Genomic DNA, 21,424 nt, shown 5'->3' with positions numbered 1-21,424 from the left:
TCTGAGCTTCAAATGCCTCATCTGAAAAAAAAATGGGGCAATAACACTTGTACTGAGAGAAAGGTTTTGCAAGAAAATATCATGGAATTTTGAGGAACAGAAAAGAATCTGGAAGCAGGGGGTTCTGGGAGTCCAAGGGTCACTCACGGGGATTGCTCGGGGAACTCAAGGGAGTTTGGGCTCTGGGACTCGAGGAGAGAGCCAGCTCCAAGACCCCTACTTCAGGACTTGGAAGTAAAACCATTCCTGTGAGGATTTTCACCAAATCCAAAGGTCTGCTGGGATCTGCTAATCATTCCTATCACACTGAGAAAAACAAAACCTGTGTGGGACCTGATCAAACTGCTCTCTTTGCTCTCAGGGTTAGCCTTGAGGGTGGACATGATCATTCGGGAAGCCTGTTTTATGATAAAATATTTGCCAAGTGCCACTGGGCAAGGCACCTTGTGTCTCTGGTCCTCTATCCATGGGAGGGACTGAAGTAGAATAGTACTAGCGGATAAAACCAAGTCTAAAGTATCCTTTTTGTTTTCTTAGTTTCTCCTTTTGTATCTAGGCTCTCCCAATCATATTGGATTGTGGCCAGTGCAGGTATCCTTGCCTTCTCCAAAAATCCACAGAAACCAACTGCATCCTGTAGTTCAGCGACAGTCATCCCAGATTAATCTTCCACCTCAATGAAAAACTTATGGTTAGTTTGGTAGTTCTGTGTTTTTTCAGGTTGACAACACTCTTCTGCCTTGGAACTAATACACAGTATTGATTCTAAGACAGATGATGAGGGTTAAAAAAAAAAGAAAAAGAAAAGAGAGAGACTGACCCAAATAGAAACTCTGCTGGTTGGGGGTGGTAGTGAGAGATTTGGGGGGAATGGAGAGAAGTTTCGTCTCCTTCAGGCTCAGTTATCATTCTGGGGTAAGGCTGACACACCTGTCACCATCAGGAGAAAACCCTAAGTTGACAGCTGTAGGGATTACATCCCTCTCCTTTCTTCTAATACACTGTTGTATATTTGAGGTTCTCTCTGGAACATGGCGACAATACAAGGAGAGGAAATTCAGGATTAAAGCCAGGATGTGGTCTATAGAGAGTGGAGAGGACAGGGTCTGTGATCTAGTTGGCATAAGAAACTCTAGGCTAGGAGAGGAACTTCTTTCTGTCCATGCAAATTGGTATCAACTTTTGCAACTTATATAATTTTTCTATATACTTTATATATATATATAATTTTTATATATACTTTATAATAACTTATATAATTTTTAAAAATCTTTACTTCCTATCCTAGTAACAAAGGTTGGAGTTCAATGACTTGTCCAGAGTCACACAGCTAGGAAATTTCTGAGGCCAGATTTGAACCCAGGTCCTCCCTACTCCAGACCTGGTGCTCTATCCACTGCCTCCAATTTTATAACCCTAACCCTAATTATGAGTCATCCAGGATCTCTAACTTTAAATTCAGTGCTCTTTTCCCCACTGTAAATTGCTCCTTTAGTGTTCATCAGAGAGGACTTCAGAGTTTATTGAGGCCACCCCCTCATTTTACAGAAAAGAAAACTCAGGTCTAATCCCACTAGAGAAGAAATTCCATTAAAGAAGGAGAGACTTTTTGCCTCAGAGTCCACATTTTCTAAAGCAAAGGAAATGAGGTGGTCCCAGCGTCAGCTAAGCTTCCTCACATTGAGGACCTAGACAGGGAACAAGCCTTTGGTCCTGTGTGACAAGTGTGGTCATTGGGTTAATGAGAAAACAGTGACGCTGCCAGGCCTGAACTCTGTTCACCTGAACAAGCTGCAAGTACAGGACCTGTAGGTGTTTGTGGGAAGTAATGAGTTTAGCTGGTGGGCAGGTGATAAGGACAACTGGTGGAATGGATTTGGAGAGAGGCAGGACCCTCGTTGGAAATGACAGCTAGGTCAAGTGAAGGGACATTTTTTGGGGTTGGTTTGTTAAGGGAGGAGAAACCTGACACATTTACACACTGAAAGAACTGGTCCTATCGAGGGTAAAATGTGAATTTAAAAAAATTATTTATTGAGCAGAAGAAGTCTTTGTGATTTGTTCTGCCTATGAAACTTTGGCCAAATCCCTTCATCTCTTGGAGGATTCCTTTTACCCGTTTATAAGATGAGGGGATTGGACTGGAGGAGAGTTTGCTCTCATGAAAAAAATTTCTCAGGTAAGTGCTATCTCTGCTCCCCTGTTTCCATTTCCTCACTAGTTTATTGTTAAATTCTCAGCTTCTCTCCTTAGCACTTTTATTATAGTACTCTAAAGCCAGCAATAGCAGCTAGCTATTATTTAATGCTTTAATTTTTTAAAGCATTTTTTAAATTTTTTTAAAATTTTTTTAATTTTTTAAAAAATTAAAAAAAAATTTTAAGTTAATTTAAAGCATTATTTAATGCTTTAAAATTTGCAAATTGTTGGGAGCAGCAAGGTGGCTCAGTGGATTGAGAACCAAGCTAGAGACTGGCGGTCCTCGGTTCAAGTCTGGCCTCAAATACTTCCTAGCTATGTGAGCTTGGGCAAATAAATCCCTTAACCCCTGGTTGCCTAGTCCCTACCACTCTTCTGCCTTGGAACTGATACATGGTTTTGATTTGAAAATGGAAGGTGAGGGTTTAAAAAAAATTGGCAAAGTGCTTTAATTATATTATCTTATTTGACTCTCTCAATAACCAAACTGAGATACATTGGAAGAAACTGAGGTATACAGAGATTGACTGACTTGTTCAGGGTTACACAGCTAGCAAATAAAGGAAGGAAGGGAAGGGAAAATGCACTTATTATGAAGCACCTACTCTGTAGCAGACCCTGTGAGAATTAAGTGCTTTACAAATATCAACCACCCTGAGAGGTAGGTGCTATTATGATCCCCATTTTGCAATTGAGGAAAATGAGGCAGACAAGAGTTTACATGACTTGCCCAAGTTCTGACACTAGTTTTGACATCTAGTCTTCCTGACTCCAAGTGCAGCATTTTAGCTACAGTATCACTCAGCAGGATTCAAACTCCAGTTTTCCTCACTCCAAATCTGGCATTCTCTCTCCTTTCCAACCAGATGCCATCCAAAATGGCCTCATTTCTAGTTCTACTAGGGGTATTTTGTTTTTATTCTTAACATCTCTGGATTCATTCATTTAGGGACTGTTGCTACCTTCCCCCTCTCCATCCTAAAAAACCTCCTTCTTTGACTTCTGTAACATCAGGACCCTCATTCTTCTCCTGCTTCTCTGGCCTGTGTTCCTTCTATTTATATGCCCACGACATTCGAGGCTCCTTAGTCATAAATGCACACATGTATACTGCTTCCATCTCCATTGATGGTGATTCTTCCTCCTTCCTTCTGCTAAATGTGATTGAATCCTCAAGATAATACTATCTTGTATTTATACAATACTTAAAAGATTTGGAGTGCACTGAAAATCATTATCTCATTTGGTAAATCTTGTGAGGTAGGTGTTGTGTTCATTGTACAGATAGGAAAACTGAGGTTCAGATAGGTTACAAGGGCACAGGACTAGTAAGTGCCAGAGGTGGGATTTGAACCCAGGTATCTCCTGAATCTAAGTTCAACATTCCTCCCAAGATGGGTCCTCCACGTTGTGCTTTTCTATTCCACTTCTCTCAGTGGTTTTCTGAGTTCAATTACCCTGTTTGCTGATGATTATAAAATTATATCTTCAAATCTAACCTCTCAGTCCTTCTCAAAGTCCCAAATTTCAAGCTGCTTTTAATACATTTGAACATCTATCAAGATCACCTCGTTAGTTAAACCTGAACTCCTCTTTTCTTTGAAGCCAGCATCTCTTCCAAATTTTAATTTTTTTTTTTTAATTCACCATTGCCATTCTCCGGCACACCCAGATTCAAAGCCCATGAATCATTTTCAACCCCTCTCTGTCTTCTATTCCCACGGATCCCTAAGTCCTATTAATTCTTTCTTTGAAATCTCTCTTGAATTCATTCCTTTTCCATTCTAATCTGGCCAAGCTTTTATTACATTTGTCTGGATAACATCAATAGCCTCAAAATTTTCTTTCTACCTTTTTTACTGAAGAATTTATCCCACATAATGCCATGAATATACCTAGATCACTTTCATCATGCCATTCCCTTAACTCAAAAATCTATAAAATGCTCTCTGGTGCATATTGATTAAATCCAAACTACTCCCTCTGGAATTCAAGGTCCTCAATAATTTGCTTCTATTTTACCCACCTTTAACTTCCATCACTCATTTATTCATTCAACATTCACAAAACATCTAAAGGCTCCCCTCTGCTATAGTCCAACTGGGCTATTCATTATCCCCTATAAACATCTCACTTTCTTCTATTTCCTACTTCCTCTTTCCTTTTTCCTATACCACTCAAAGACAATCCAGTTCCAAGATTTGCCTCAAGTTCCAAATCGTTCAATATTCTTTTAAAAAATACATTTAAAAATTTTTAAATCATCTCCATTTCCAAAAGTATTCCCACCCCCAGAGAGCTATCAAATATAGCAAAGAAGGGAATAAAGAGAAAGAAAAAAAGTGTGGCAAAACCAACTCATTGGAAATGTCTGACATTATATGTAGCATTCCATATCTAACCATATAAAGAAGAGGAGAAGGAAGGGAGAGCCTTTCCAGAACTCTTCATTGGGGCCAAGTTTGGTCATGATCATATCTACAATATTCAGATTTAAGTATCTCATTGACACTGCTATAAAAAGAGTTTGTCCGTTGTTTTCAGTCATCAGACTCTCTGTGACCCAGTTGGAGTTTTCTGGGAAAAGATAGTGGAGTGGTTTTCCATTTCCTTTTCCAGCTCATTTTACAGATGAGAAAACTGAGACCAAAGGGATTAAGTGACTTGCCCAGGGTCACACAGCTAGGAAGTGTCTGAGATCAGATCTGAACTCAGGAAGATGAATCTGTCTAAGTATGTGCCTGGCACTCTATCCACTGTGCTTATCCCCTCAGATCCTACTGACCCCTTATCATTAGTTCCATCACCCCAATATCTGGCTTGAGTCTTTGCTACTGGCCCTTTCTGGATCTTGACTTTGACAGCTGGTATATAATGTTCTATCACACCACACATTGCCTTTATTTTTACAACTTGTCTGCCTTTAGGTCTTTCCAGACGTTGTGTTAAATAACCAGATCTGCTCATCCATTAAATGGATATAAAACCTTTCTACATGCTTCTTGCCCCTCAGGAAATCCTGGATTACTGCAGGCCCCACAGTACCATACTAAGCGCAAATGAAACCTCTCAGAACTATAGAAAACTCTGAGCTAGCCACTCCTTCTACTACTGCCCTAGACTCTCCCCCAGGCAGAGATAAGGGGAACAAGATTCTCTTTCTTCCAAAAGCAAACAATTTAGCTGGCCACAGAATGAATGCAAGCCCATGGAACTGGTGAGAAAAACCAAGGCAGCCTATTCTCTAGACTTCTTTCCTTCACTACATGGGAAGGCTTACAAGGCAACTTGAAGCATGTAACCCTGGTCTTCTGTATCACTCCCCTCCACTAGGAAGTGACTAGGAGGCTCTTCTGATCTTCCTGAGTGATGTGACTTTAGCCAAAAAGGTTCTGTGGATAAAGTTTCTTGGGTCAGCCTGATATCTGGAGAAAAAAAATCTCTGAATACTGTTCTTAGGTGGATGAGTCCATTGGTCCCCAGGTAATTTACAGAAAGCTGCATTAAATTCGTTTATACCTTTGCTTTAAAATTCATTTGCTTGGGTTTGACATTTGACTTGAAATTTTCATATGATGAAAGTCAAATATCAAATAAAAGGGTGGATAAATGAGATTATTTGCTTTAAAAAATGGACACCACTTGAGATTTAGACCCTACATCTCTGACTTGCTCAAAACTAAACTAGGGGTCAGCTGGGCAGCCAACAATAGCTGTTGAACCCCAAGTTGATACCCTAATTTTAATAACTAAGTACAACACTTTCTTACATATTCTTCGACATAGCAAATGTTTATTGAATACCAATTAGGTATAAAACAGTGTGTTATTAATCAGGTCTATTCTAGGGGCTTTCTGGATGTCTGTTTAGAATATATTGCCTTCCAAAACTAGACTTAAACTAGCTCTCCAAATTGACTATGCTGATGGCAGGTACCTTCCCAAACTAACCGATGGACAGTGAACTCAGGGTGCCACTGGGAATTTCAGATCAGATTACTTTGGTTTCCTTGTTCAAAAATGTTCTTTGCTTCTTTGTCATTGTAATCCTTGGCATGATGGATCATAAAGAGTCCTAGAAACTGTCCTAACAAAATTCCTCACTCTCTCAGTGATTTTTTAGGGGCAGGCTAAAAGTCTCTCAAAGAAACAAAAACAGGAAAAAAAAAATGAGAGTATGGTAACAAAATCTGATGTCAGGATGACTTGATTTCTATTTTGTTCCTTACCTTATTCATTGTTGTTGTTCAATTGTTTTAGTCATTTCTGAGTCTTTAAAATCCCATTTGGGATTTTCTTGGTAAAGATAGTGGTGCGGTTTGCCATTCCCTCCTATAGCTCATTTTAAAGATGAAGAAATTGAGGCAAACAGGGTAAAATGTTTTGCTCAAGGTCACACAGCTAGTAAGTGTCCAGATCTGAATTTGAACTCAGGACTTCCTGACTCCAGGCCTGGCACTCTATCCACTGCATCAACTGGCTGCCCTACTTTTCTCATTATGGAAGATAATTTTCCAAATAGAAAAGGTAAAATAAACACCAAAATGAAGAAATTGAAACCCACCAAAATAACATCTTACATGTAGATCATTCTCTAACAATCCCATGATGAAGGTCATATATTGCTAACAATCTCATGATTGAAAGTCATTCCCTTTTTTTGCGGATGAAGAGAATGAGATTCAGAGAGGGTAAATGATTTATATTCCTATGGTACCTCAGCTAGTTTCAAGGGACAGACATGAACTGAATCTCCTGGCTCTTTCTAGTATACCAAGATATTCATCATTCCCAAAGCTTCAACAATCATCTCTGAATGACTCTCAGATTTATTATCTAGTCCTGACTTCTATAACAAGCTCTGGCCTTTGTCTATGGACATTGCGGTCATTTTCTTCACATAATTTCAAATTGCTTTCTGGAATGATTAGATCAGTCCAGACCTCTAATTAACAATGAATACATTCCTCAAGCCCTCTAATATCTACTCTTCCCATTTTTGTCATCTCTGTCAATTTTAGAGTACAAAGGTAAGGCAAAGTCTCAAGAGTTGTTCAGGTTTGAAGTTTTCTTTATTATTAGTGGCTTGGGATGTATTTTCATGTGGTTGATAATATTTTGTAATTCTTTTAAGAACATTCATATCCTTTCACCTCATAAATACTAGGAAATGGTCTCTGTTCTTAAATATTTGTTTGTTGCCTATACAATTTAGGAACAAGATATTTTATCAGACACATTTAAAAAGGTAATTTCTCTCATATGGAGATTTTAAAATTTTGTTGTTGTTTTTTTCAAAGAAACCACTTTTAGTTTTATTTATCACTTTTTTAATCTGTTTTTTTTTCCAATTTATCTACTTCACCTCTAATTTTTAGCCTTTTATCTTTTGTGTTATTTTCAGATTGTCTAATCCCATCTAAACTGCATTTTTTTATCACTTACATTTCCTACTATAGTTTTCCCTCTTCCCCTCTCAGTGTAATATCTTCTAACAAATAATAAAAAAGAGGAAAAAAGTTTAGCAAAAAGAGCAAGCATAGAGGGCAGCTTGATGGCTCAGTGGATTGAGAGTCAAGCTTAGAGAGAGAAGGTCTTGGGTTCAAATGTGATCTCAGATAAAACGTGTGATTCTGGGCAAGTCAGTTAACCTTCCCCTTGCCTAGACCTTAGCATTCTTCTGCCTTGGAACTAATGCACAGTATTGAGTCTAAAATAGAAGATGAGGGTTTAAAAAAAGTCTGTTTGCCCTAAATCACTAACATATGTGATTTCCCCCCTTGTAATCATTGGCATGGTGGACCTTTCCTACACATTTGCAATTTATATTTTAATTATCATACCTCCAAAATTGTAAACTTTGGGAGCAGGAACTGTATCTTTTTTTTTTAATGATTATATCTCTAGCACCTAGCATACTCCATGGTACATAATGGGGCATATACTAATCAATTAAAAAAAAAAGATTTAATGGAGATTTGAATTAGAGGCATAGACTAGATGGATGCCCAAGCCTCTTTCTCTTTATATAATATAGTGTATATAATGATACTTAGATGGCTCACTTCACCTAGTGACAAGAATGGCCTTTCTTCCTTGTCCATACAATAATGTTTTTTCTTTCTAGTGTATTTTTAGACCATCTACATTTCCTACTATATCTTTCTAATTCCTCTGTCTAGTTGCAATTGGAAGGACAGAGCCAACAGAAGGAATAAACCCTGGGAAAGAATAACACTAGAAGTAATGGGAAGCACCCAATAGACCACCTGGAAACCTCTTGTTTCTCCCAAGCCAAAGAATCTGGTGTCCATAGGCACAAAGGACATTCTTACCGGTAGATGGGGTCTTGCATCACCAGCATCTTGCTTTCATCCCAGGTCCACTCCTTTTTCTGCAATAAAAGAAGCTGTAAATGAATAAATTAAGGCTTGTTATCCTTAAGGCTACAGAACCAGAGGGCAGGTTAAGACAGAAATGCTTACATAAATACACACTTTGCTCTTAGCCCCTCTTTCCTTCTAAGGAGTCTCAAGTTAATTTCCCTAGAAAGGAAAGGGTCAAGTGCCAAGTGTCAGGTACCTGGCCTAAATACGTTCTCTTCAAGCACATTTTATGGAAGCTTCTCCAGGATGCTGAGGGCAAGTATGGATGGAGATGCTTCTGAAGACTATCTTGGAGTTTGGGTTAGAGTCAATTAATCAAAATTACACAAACATATGCACACACACAAACATATACACATACATGTAAACATATACTTACTTGTATGTTCTTACTTTAAATATTCATAATTACATGTTTATGTACATATATTGGACTCTGAGCAGTAAAGGATAAGAAATAAATGTGGGAGCAGCTAGGGGGCTCAGTGGATAAAGAGGCCTGGAGATAGAAGGTTATGGGTTCAAATCTGGATTCTGAGACACTTCCTAGGCAAGTAACTTAACCCCAATTGTCTAGCCCTTACCATTCTTCTACCCTGGAACTGGTATTCAGTTTTAATTTTAAGACAAAAGGTAAGGGTTTAAAAAAATGAAAAAAGAAAGAATGTGGATTAAAAGATGGGGATAAAGGAGAGAGAAGTTTTTTGGGGGGTAAATAAGGTTCTGGGAAGTTCAACAGAGGCAAATAGCACCCTCTCATTCTAAAATAACACTGGCTGAGACAAAAGAACAATGCAAATAAAAGGAGAGAAGGAAAAAACAACAACAACTCAGGCACATGATCGGAAGAGCTGCATAGAGAATAACCACCAGAAAATATCACTTCATAGAATCATGAGAAAAGACTGGAAGTCAACCAGTCCAACCTAAAACTTGACAAACAGGAATGCCCTTTAGAACATACTTAACAAGAAGTCATTCAGTTTTGAAGACTTCCATTGATGGGGAAGTCCACCACCTTCTAGGACAGCCCACTTCACTTATGGAGAACTCTAACTTTTAGGGAAATTTTTCTTACAATCAGCTGACGTAATTCTTGGCATCTTTTTTGTGAATTGTTCCTATTTCTGCCTCTGGGGCTAAGCAAAACAAGTTTATCCCTCTTCTGTATGACAGCTCTTCATTCACTATTTTTTTTAATATACCACCAACTGTGTAACATCCCTACCTATAATAAGTGTTTTTGAATTACACTGAACATTCCTGCAGGAGCTTCAGGAGTCACGGTGACTATTTTGTTTCCTTCTCATGTATCTCAAGAAGATTTTTTCCTTCCCACCAAGAAAATACATTAAGTCCTCTGAGTTGGTCTACCCAATCTTCAAACTGAACGGGAAGTGTTCCAGATTGTCACAGCTATCAATTACCCGAAAGTGGATGGTTCTTTTGTTTGAAAGTCTTGGTTTTACAAGGTCTCCTACTTTGTAATTCATTTTACAATCGCTTCTCTCTTCCGTTTCCATTTTTAATCTGCCCCCTCCAACCCTGCTGGTTTTTCTTAATGGTAAAGATAAATCAAATTCACTTCCATCTTGTCTAATTCTCCTAAAAAAATCCCCAAAAGAAAAATTTCAAGTAGGAAAATCTCCCTACCAAAAAAACAATGGTTCTTCCTGGAATTGCTCATCCTCTTGGAGAAGGGGTTGTTGGAGATCACAGGCTTTCATGATGAGAGTTCAGTTTCCATATGGGACTGAAGGACTCCTAGATGATTTAGCTCTATCAAACAACCAAACTAACACCCATTCTGCCTCAGGCAGAAAGGTCATTTCAGTTCATTTTTTCGTAAGGACTTTATCTGCTACAGAAGAATAAGAGGGGAGATAATGGGAATAGCTCATTTGAAGCTGGAAAGAACCTTAAAGATTCTATATTCTAATATTTTCATTTTAGGGCTGAGGAAAACTGAGTTGGGAGGACAGGAGTGGTGGAGAAAAGAGGGAAATGACTTATTTAAGGTCACACAAGTCATCATTTGATCTTATATCTTCTGATTCCAAATTAAATGTTCCTTTCACTACACTATGGTGTCATCTATTTGGGAGGCAACTAAACAGGGAGGCAACATGGCACAATGATAGGAGGCTTGGCCCTGGAAACAGAGGACCTGGGTTCAAATCCTATCTCTAATACCTACTATCTTTCAAACTTATTGACTATACTGTGGAGATGACAGTAGTTTTAAAGAATCAATCAGGTGTAGGTATTATTTAGTCCATCTTTCTTGTCTTATAAATAAGAAAACCTCAAACTCAGAGAGGTTAGGGATTCAAGGTCACATAGAGAGTAAATAGGAGACCCAGGAGGATCTTGTACAAAGGTCACATCCCCAACACTCTCTTCCAGTTAGGGCAATAAGTGGACCAGGAGCAGTTGCCAGAATCTTATGGGCAAGGGGGAGCTGGTAAATTTGGGGAGTGATATTATAATCAGTCTTCTTTTTTTTTTCTAGGAGATCATAGTCTTTTTTTTTTTTAAACCCATCCATACCTTCTGTATTAGAGTCGATACAGTGTATTGGTTCCAAAAGAGAAGAGTGGTAAGGGCTGAGTAGGGGGAGCTACTTAGAGTCACACAGCTAGGAAGTGTCTGAGTCCGAATTTGAACCCAGAACCTCTTGTCCCTGGGCCTGGCTCTCTATCCACTGAGCAACCCAGCTGCCCATTGAATTCAAAGAATCTTGAAACTAGTCAGGACCTGAGAAAACATTTATTTCAACCTCCTGCCTGAATCCTCATTACAGTACAATATTTAGCTGTTTAAGTTATGTCTGATCTTTATGATCCCATTTGGCGTTTTCTTAGCTAAGATACTGCAGTGGATTGCCATTTACTTTTTTTGTTTGTTTGCCATTTCTTTTTTGACATCATTTTACAGATGAGGAAACAGGTTAAATGACTTCCCCAAGTTCACACAGCTAATAAGTGTCTGAGGCCAGAATTGAACTCAGAAATTTGTGGCTGCTTGACTCCAAGCCATATACTCTATCCACTGTGCCACTTAACCACCCTCCTGACAGTACAATAATGCTAGGAAAATGATTAGCTAGCTGACGCTAGTTGGTTCTGTTGGGAAACTGAGAACCTCTTCAAGGTAGTCCATTTGTTCTATGTTCTGAAAGCTCTCCTCATTAGAAAATTCTTCTCCATATACTCTGCCAACATCTGACTCTCCATAATTTAGCACCAGATGGAATTTCTAGTGGAATCACTGAAATCTCTAAAGTAGCTTTTTTTTTTCTTTTTGAATAGTGCCCTAAATATAAAGGAAAATCCTATGCAGGCAACTTCCCTCTGCCTCTTGGAAAATCTCCGCAGTTTTGCCATCAGGCTTGGGAGCTTTGTCATTCAGTACGCCCGACAGCAGCGGGGACTTCTTAAAAAATCAGAGCGAGGCTACGTTAATACAGTTTGACAACATCTCCATGCTTCATGGCAGATGAGGATTAGGGAAAGTACTCAGTTTTACCCCATCAGAACTAGACTAAGACTGATGGAGGTACAAGACAAAGCTATCTCCTTCTCCCAGGCAACAGACATGGAGACGTGAAATGTCTTTCAAGGCAGAACAGCCGATAGTTCCAGCATGGTGCACCTTAATACAAATAAGTGTGGTTTAAAACTAGCTGGTGGCAAAAAAAAAAAAGTGGAAAGCAAGTGGGCGCTTTTCCACTGGGAAATGGCAGAAAGAATTGTGGCATATGGATGAAAGGGAATGCTACCGGTTTGAGAAAAATGATTAGTATGAGGAATTCAGAGAAACACGGGTTATACAAAATGGTGTTAGCGAAGAAAGCAGAATGAAAACAATAAGGATAGCAAATGAGAGGATGTAGGTAAAGTGCTTTTCAAATCTTATTATTCTATTTATTATTACCAACATAACCAGTCGAGGAAATGCTACTATAAAATTGCTGAACTTCATTCATTGGAACACCCAGTCTTGGTCCTGGGGAAAGAGAAGATGAAACGCAAATCCCTCCTCTTGGGAGAGAGCAGGTTGTTATGGGAACCCAAAGCTACACAGGCTAGCAGGTGGAGTCATTTTGTTAGGTGGGGTGGTTTGGCTTAGCTGTTTTCTTTGTTATATGGACAGGTACATCAGGAAACCACTCTAGAGTAGACAATAAAAAGCATCAATGGGACTTTATAAAATAATTTAAAAAAACACACAACTAAAAATAAGCCCATTGGATGGTGTAGCTTATGACTTTCATGATGAGTCTTTAATTTCTTCATAGGACTGAATGACTCCCAGACATTCAGCTCTATCAAACCACCAAAATGATACCCATTCTGCCTCAGTCATTTCAGCATATGTCCCCGCTCCAGAGGAATAAGGGTGAGGGAGTAGCTAATGTGAAGCTGGAAAGAACCTTAAAGATTCTATATTCTAATATTTTCATTTTAGGGCTGAGGAAAACTGAGTTGGGGGAATGGGAGTGATGAAGAAAAGAGGGAAGTGACTCACTTAACGTCACACAAATTTGAGTAACAGTCATCATTTGAACTCATGCCTTCTGATTCCAAATTAAATGTTCCTTTTACTACATTATGCTCTGTCTGGTGCCATATATTAGGAAGGCAACTAAACAGGAAGGCAGCATGAGTATAGTGACAGGAGGTAACTAATCTCTGACTCTTAACTCTCATCTATAAAATGAGAGGAATGAAGTGATACCAAAAGTCATTTCTAAGTCTACAGTTTGGGTTCTCATCATTTTTAAGTCTTTCTTTCCATTTTAATCTGACCCAAGACTGTAATGACTCTTAAGCTACCTATTCCTCCCTGCCCATATTGTGGAAATCCCTTCCGCATTCTGTCATTAAAGCTCCTATTTAGAAATTGAAGACTCATCAGGAAAGTCATAAAAGCCAGTGGCATAGCGGATAGAGCTCTATAGCCAGAGTCAGGAAAATCTGAGTTCAAATCAAGTTTCCAATACTTGCTAGTTGTATGGCTTTGGGTGAGTTACTTCATATCTGCCTCAGTTTCCTCATCTGTAAAATGGGGATACTCCCATGGTTGCTACAAGGATAAAAGGAGATAATATTTGTAAAACACTTTGCAAACTCCAAAGGACTATGTAAATGCTAGCTCTGATTATTGTGAACTGACACTGGAGTCTCCATGGAGCTATTGTCTCATCACTGTAATGACTCCAAAGCTACCTATTCCTGCCTGCCCATATTGTGCAAATCCCATCCACATTCTGTCATTAAACCTCCTCAGGGGTCTGATCCAGGGCTTAGCACAATGCCTGGCACATAGGAAATGCTTAACAAATGTCTATCGATCAATGGACCCAGTGTGCCGAGACGCTTTCTTTCGCTCTCCTGGCATGATGTCAATACCAATGGAGCGTACAGCTGTGCAGAAGTTATGCTTCACTCTCCCTGACAGAATAGCGCCATCTTTTATTTCCTGGTCACATGTCTCTCTCTCATGGTCACACTCTCTCTCTCATGACCATCTTCATCTCCACCATATTTTTTGGTTGGAAGTATGTTGTGACTTGCTCCTGCCCACCTCTCCAATTGCCCTCTGGAGATAGGAGCATTCCATTCATCACAAGTATATGACACAGAATAGGATTTAAAGGATGTAATTCAGTTGTAATGAAACTGCTGGGGCCAGTAGAGGGCCTTTTTATTTTATTTTTTGCTTCCTTGGATCCTATATAGCACTTTGTACTTCTTTTATGTTCTTATCATGTTTTATATCAGTCTAACTTGATAAGCATTTATTTATTTATTTCTTGAGAAAACTTGCCTTCCATCTTTGAAATAAAAGCAGAAAACCCAAAGCAGAAAGGGCTAGGCAAAAGAGGTTAAATGACTTGCCCAAGGTCACACAGTCATAAAAATCTGAGGCCAAATCTGAACTTGGATCTCCTGTCTCTAGATATGACTCTCAATTCACCCCTAGCTGACCCCAATAATCATTTATTAAATGTCTACTGCATATCAGATGCTGTGTTTGGCCTTGGTGATACCAACACAAAAGGGAAATGTCCCCTGCCCTCTAGGAACTTACATTTTACTGGGAAGAAAGTAATACACACAAAGTAAACATAAAATGACTTTGTAGGGGGAAGCACTTATGGCTGAGAGGATGGAGAAAGGTGGTACCCCTTGAGCTAAGCCTTGAGGAGACCTGGGCACTCCAAGGGGTAAGAGGCAAGGAAGAAGACCATGTTTAACATGGGCCCAGAGGCAGAAGAGAGGATATTATATACAGCCTACCTTAAACAGAGAGCAGGAGGGAGCAATGTGCAAATAACCTAGTTAAATAGATTGGGGCCAGATTGTCAAAGGCTTTTCATTAAAGTTTCCCATGGGAGTGATTTATCCTGGATTCACTAGGGAGCCAATGATGCTTCTTGAGAACAGCCTAACCTGCATCATAATTGTTTTCTAGTTCCTTCAACTTTTTTACTTGTTCAATATTTTTCATAATGATGTTCATGAAGAGCAAGAATCATGTCTTACTTAACTTTGTGCCTATATTTCTAGATTTCTATGGCACTTTAAGGTTTGTGAAGCACTTTACAAATATTATCACATTTTTATCCTCACAACCACCTTGAGACGTATAGTGTTGTTATTAGCTACATTTTATAGATGAGGAAACTGAGGCTAAGGGAGGTTACATGACTTTCCTAGAGTCACACAGCTAGTAAATGCATGTGGCAGGACTTGAACTTGGGTCTTTCTGACTCCAGATCCAGGGCTCCATCCAGGGCACTGATTAAATACCTACACAATGAATGAATGCATTCTGACTGACCAAATAAATGAATGAACACATGAATAAGAGAATGAATAAATCCCCTCCTCTTGAGATATGTTGAGTTGAGTCCAACTTAGTCCAGTTATAAGACAGGAAAGACAATTTTAGCTGATGACTACCAATAAAGAGACAGAATCTGTTTCCTATTTGAACATTTTTTGGGACTGGACCTGTGACCTCTTTGTTCCTGGGGAGAAAACTCTTTCTCCAAAACAGATCAGTACCCACGCAATGAATTATAATCTTAGAGAGTCACATAGAGATTAAACAATTTGCCAACAGTCTGGATGTGTCAAAAGGAAGATAAATGAATAACAATAATGAATTATAATAAGTTTTTATAAATAATTTTTAAATGCCATTTATGTTGTACTAAAATTTACAAAATGCTTAACTTTCATGATTTCATGAAAATGAAGGTTCTGGATGAAGAAACTGAAGCTCAGGGCTGTTGGTCATTCAACTACTGAATGTCAGAGGCCCAATTTGAAGCCAGATCTTTCCATCTCTAAATCTGAAATTTCATAAACTACACCATGGCGCTACAAATTGGGAAGAAGAGATTTAGTAAACTCTTCATATGTCAAAGTAGCTGGATTCCTTCATTCCAAAAGCAGCATCTCCCTGGCTCCCTACTGTCATCTACATAAGCACAAGGGGTCAGAAACCAGCTTAATGTGTGGCCAGATTCAGGTAACATTACCAATTTAGTATCTCCGTGCTGCTGAGAGAGATTTGTCATGACTAATATCCACTATGTCATAAATTCAATTTCCTTCCCCTTCCCAACTTCTCAGTGAAATTTTTAGGGCTCAGACCACATAATTTTATTATGATGATTAATGAGGTATCAGAAAAAAACCATGGGAGGTAATCTCCTCTTTGGACTTCAGCTGGGTCTTTTCAATCATTTAATCTATAATGTTTGAAGACTTAGGAGATGAGCTTATAAGATTTAATTGGGAAAAATGCCTAGGCTTGAGCAAATATGTACAGAAGAAAGCCATGTGGGAGGCCGTAGGGGTTTTGAGGTCCTCAGGGTCTGACATTCCAGCTATTTGAAAGGTTGTTCAGTCATTTTAGCCCTGTCCAACTCTTTGAGACCCCATTTGGGGATTTTCTTGGCAAAGATACTGAAGTGGTTTGCCCATTCTTTTTTCAGCTTGTTTTATAGATGAGGAAACTGAGGCAAACCGGGCTAAGTGACTTGTCCAGATTCACACAGTTGTTGTCTGAAGCCAGATTTGAACTCAGGAAGATGTCTTCCTGACTCCAGATCCAGGTACTCTGTTCAATATGCCATCTCACTGGCCCATATGAAAGAGAAAAACACTAAAGAATAGTAAAAACCAGGCCAGTGTTTTCCTCCCAAAAAAAGTGACTGAGAAGATAGAACAACTGCAGATCATGCTCACCTCATTTCTACACAAACCCTTTAAGGATGGGGTACATGGATAAATTCAGGCTACCTTCCCACATTTATTACACATTAATTCTCTTCATATATTTTAAAGTCTAGCTAAGCTGGTTTATTCTTTCTTCCTATTAACATTACATCTCTCATTTCTGATCCTTTGAGCTGGCAGCTCCAATGCCTAGAATGCTCTCCATCCTCTGTTTTGTTTTGTTTTTTTCAGAAATCAGTTCAAGAACCAGTCTATACATGAAGCCTTCCCCAAGTCCTCTCCAGTTAATCTTCTATCCATTTTGTATATTTGCCTCCATGGGCATGCTGACTCTCTGATAGAATATAAGCTTCTTGAGGACAAGGGTCGGTTTCATTTTTTGCTTATATCCCCAGAACTTAGCATGGTGCCTGCCTGACAAATAATAAGAACTTTGTAAATGGTTGATTACAAAGGGGCATGTAGAAGTATTCTGAATCACTCTTTGGCTGGCATTCACCGTATTATAGGACCCACACATAGCATGCACCAGAATTGGGAGGGGAAGCAGACATAGCCTGAAATTTAATTTACCGTAACCTTAAAGTTATTAAATGATGGGACAGGTTAGGAGACTCAGTGGATTGAGAGCCAGAGCTGGCAACAGGAGGTCCTGTGTTCAGGACCTTGGACATTTCCTAGCTGTGTGATCCTGGTAAAGTCACTTAACCCCATTACCTAGCCTTTGTTTTCCTGCCTATTTTATTTTAAACTTCTACTTCTGAAAGTAAGAGTTTAAAATAAGATAATAATTTTATCAGATGGGATTAATTCACAGTGAAGGATAATTAGTGGATGGCAGGGAGATGTGATGGGAGAGAAGTTCTATTTTGGGGTGAGAGATCATGTTAACCTAGTTGCAGTAGAGAATTTGTGCTGAGGAATAGGGAAATAAAATTAGAAGGGTAGAATGAGGCCAGATTGTGGAGATCCTTGAATGCCAGGATAAGGTGTCTGGCAAGTAACAGGGAGTCAATGAATCTGGGAGAGTGCATGATGGAAATGGTGTTTTAGGAAGACTTTGTAGACAAACTTTACCTTATTCATTCACAAAAGATTGTCCTTCTAGGACTTAAACTTTGGGAAATTCTCTTTGCCTTGTCATTAATAAACTTTACTTCACTGGATTTTATTGCATCTGAAAACAAAGCTGAAAACATTTCTCTGACCAGGAAGTTTCAAGAGTTATCTTGAAAGAGTAGGAAGGAAATTGGATAAAATATAGTGGCTCTGTGGAGTGTCTGACCAAGATCAAGAAAGAACTGAGTTCAAATCCAGAGTCAGAGAGTTACAAGCTATTGCCACTTAACCTCTTAGCCTCAGTTTCCTCATCTGTAAAATGGGAATAATAGCATTGATATCCTGGGATTATTATAAAAATGAAATGAGAACAGTTGGAAAGTACTCTACAAACATCATGTGTTGCATAAATGAGTTTGCCATGTCCTTCTCCAGCCTATTTTACATATGAGGAACTAAGGCAAATGGTATTAAATGACTTGCCCAGGATCATACAGCTAATGAGTGTGTGAGACTGACTCTTCCTGACTCCAGGTCCAGCACTCTATCCACTATATCATCCAACTAACCATATAGATATACAGTATACTTAATATTAGAGGCAGCTAGATAGCTCAGTGGATAAAGCAATGGGTCTAAAGTCAGGAAGATCCAAGTTCAAATCCAACCTCATATACTAGCTGTGTGACCCTGAACAAGTCACTTAACCTCCATTTACCCAATCCACTAGAAAAGGAAATGGCAGCCCACTTCAGTACTGTTGCCAAGAATAATCGGACACAACTGAACAACAATACTTAATGTTATTAATTTGGGTTAGGTCTCACCACTGCAACAGAGAATATTTGCATCTATCTGTGAACACAGTATTCTTTTAGGAAAGAAACGTTTCCAGGTCACAAATCTGTTCCCATGAGAATGGATTCTGTATTTGGTCACTATAAAAGAAATCTGTCTTAGCCGTATAGCAATAAATATAAGGGATAGCCTTATATGGTGGCAGAGCAGATGAATTGATACATGTTTGTCAACTGAATTGAGAGGGACTTTGAAAGTGTCACCATCATCTATCTCCTTTCCCCTCAAAAAGAAAAGTCATAACTGGCCCCTTCCTGATATCTGGAATACCCTGGCACTTATACATAGTAGATGCCTGATAAAAATGTGTTGATGATGAAGATGTAGTGTCTCCTCCTTGGTCCATGCTTTTACTTTCATCAATTTCTATTAACAGCAAATTCCTTTAGAATGAGCAAAAAGGGAATTCAATCCAATTTAATAAATATTTATTAAGTGCCTCCTTTGTACAAGGGACCATGCTAAGCCCTGAAGATGCTCCCTGAAATTCTCTCATGGATCCAGTCTCACCCATGCTAGGAGTCCCAATGCTGGTTGGTATAAGCTGTAGCAAGCTTGCTATAATACCATTGCTCCTCCAGAGGATTCATCCATTATTTTTAAACTCTTTGTACATTTAATTGGGACCATTAGAATTCTTGGGCCATCCATCCATCCATTCTCATTCCCTTTTGTAACTTTCTATTTCCTTGATACCCCTTAAGCCACTTCGTGCAAAGAGGTCATTATTGGAAATAAGGAGCAATCTACCCATCCCCACCATGCATGCAGGCTTCCTTTGTTCTTTAGGTAATCCACAACATTGATTCTTCATGAATTGTGGTTTTTCTAAGATTTTCCGCCTCAGAGCATCTCTGGGAGAACTCTTGGGTTAAAAGGATGTGCCTGTATTAGAAAGAATGTGCCAAATATACAATTTCTCAAATGCAATTCAGTCTGACTTCTTCCTCTTATTCAATTCTGGGTCCAATTCATTGTCTATTTGTAGATCAAGCCCCCAGAACACTCAATGATGTATTATTTCAATGAACCAGTCACTAACTGTTGGGCGATAGGCATGTTTCATTTACTTGGTTGCTCCTATATGGATTGCTAGATCAGCCTTTTTTGATTAATCTTGGTTCTCATTGAGAGAGCCCTATAATCTTGGGATACAATGAATTAGCACAGTAGTGTCATTAAGCAGGAGTATCAGTAGGAGCTCAGCATTTGTAGGAAATCCCTCTCCTATACTGAGGGAAGCAACATAACTCTTCCCCTCCTCCCTTACTCACTTCTTTCTTCCCTTCCTCCCTCCCCCTCTTCCTTCCTCTCTGCCTCGCCATCTCTCTGTCTCTCTCTTCCTCATTTGATTTTACTAAACATACAGTTGTGGAACAGTCATCTCCACTGATGTCTTTATCAAAGTGTCTTGTAATAAGAGGTAATATTTATAGAGTACTTTAGGACTTGCATAGTGCTTTAGATATAGTATCCCTTCTTATCCAAGCACAACTCTGGTAGTTAGGGGCTATTATTATCCTAAACACACACACACACACACACACACACACACACACATATACAATACCATAGATATTTTATTATATATCTACAGTTAAGGAAAATGAGACTCAAAGGAAGTAAATAATTGTCCAGAGTCACATAGCTATTTTGTTATAGATAGATGGATGGATAGATATATAGTTTAATATAGATAAATAGTTTTAATACATAGTTGTAGATAGTCATTTATTTTAATTTTATTAATGTTATCAATATTTTTTCTTCATAGCTAACAATTTTGTGACAATTTAAAGTTTGCAAAATGTTTTAATTTTTTTTCTTTTTTTAATAAATCTTTTCCTTTCCATTTTAGAATCAACACTGTGTATTGGCTACAAGGCAGAAGAGTGGTAAGGGCTAGGCCAGTAGGTATGGGGGGGAGGGTTAAGTGACTTGCCCAGGGTCACAAAGATGGGAAGTATCTGAGGTCAGATTTGAAACCAGGATCTCCATCTCTAGGCCTGGCACTCCATCAACTTATATGCCCTCTCCATATATTTTCTCTTTTGAACATTACAATTTGGGGAAGTAAGTGCTATGACTATCTTCTTTTTACAGATAAGGAAACATAGAATCAGAGAAGATAAATAACTTCCAGTCATATGGCTAGTAAGTGTCAGATGTGGGATATGAGCCCACATCTTCTTGACTCAAAGTCAAGCGGTCTTTCCATGCCGCCATGTTCTTGTATCTTAACTTTAGCATGAAAGAATGGCCACTGCTGGAGAGCTTTCAAAACTATTTTTTTACTCGCCTACAAATGTTTATATAAAGAAAAAGTAATAATTATTGTGAGATCTTGTGTTCTGTGTGCCTTTTAGTCCAGTTGGGTGAGTGTATCGATAAGATCTGCTGTACAGAACTGTTTGTGAAAGTCTCACAGTTACCATCTCACATTTTGACCATGAATTCTACTGATCAGCACGTAAAGCATTCTCATAAAGATTTTATGAAGCTGAGAAAGCTGAGAAGTGATGAACAGTTACTGATGTTCTCTTGATCAACTTTTTGGGTTACCAATATCATTCATGTTCTTTTCTATTATTTTGCTATCTTGTAATAATAATAACTAATAATTAATAATAATAATAGTAAATGCTAGCATTTATATAGCACTTT

At 38.7% G+C, this 21,424-nt stretch overlaps 1 protein-coding gene across 11 annotated transcripts in view; it reads right to left on the bottom strand.

The window, feature by feature from the left end:
* Positions 1–21,424, bottom strand: part of C2H1orf226 (chromosome 2 C1orf226 homolog) — a 420,186-nt gene that overhangs the window by 103,321 nt on the left and 295,441 nt on the right. For 6 of the 11 annotated variants that reach the window (XM_007480659.3, XM_056815458.1, XM_056815453.1 and 3 more), the window contains one exon: positions 8,535–8,593. In XM_007480659.3, the coding sequence (XP_007480721.2) occupies positions 8,535–8,593 (59 nt within the window). Of the gene's footprint in view, positions 1–8,534; positions 8,609–21,424 lie in introns of all 11 variants that reach the window. The other 5 variants (XM_007480658.3, XM_056815452.1, XM_007480660.2 and 2 more) reach the window with 1 other exon arrangement.

Source organism: Monodelphis domestica, chromosome 2, assembly GCF_027887165.1.
Source record: "Monodelphis domestica isolate mMonDom1 chromosome 2, mMonDom1.pri, whole genome shotgun sequence".
NCBI classification, from domain to species: domain Eukaryota; kingdom Metazoa; phylum Chordata; class Mammalia; order Didelphimorphia; family Didelphidae; genus Monodelphis; species Monodelphis domestica.
Note: the sequence above shows the minus strand (reverse complement) of the source record. Positions and strands in the feature narration are given on the sequence as shown.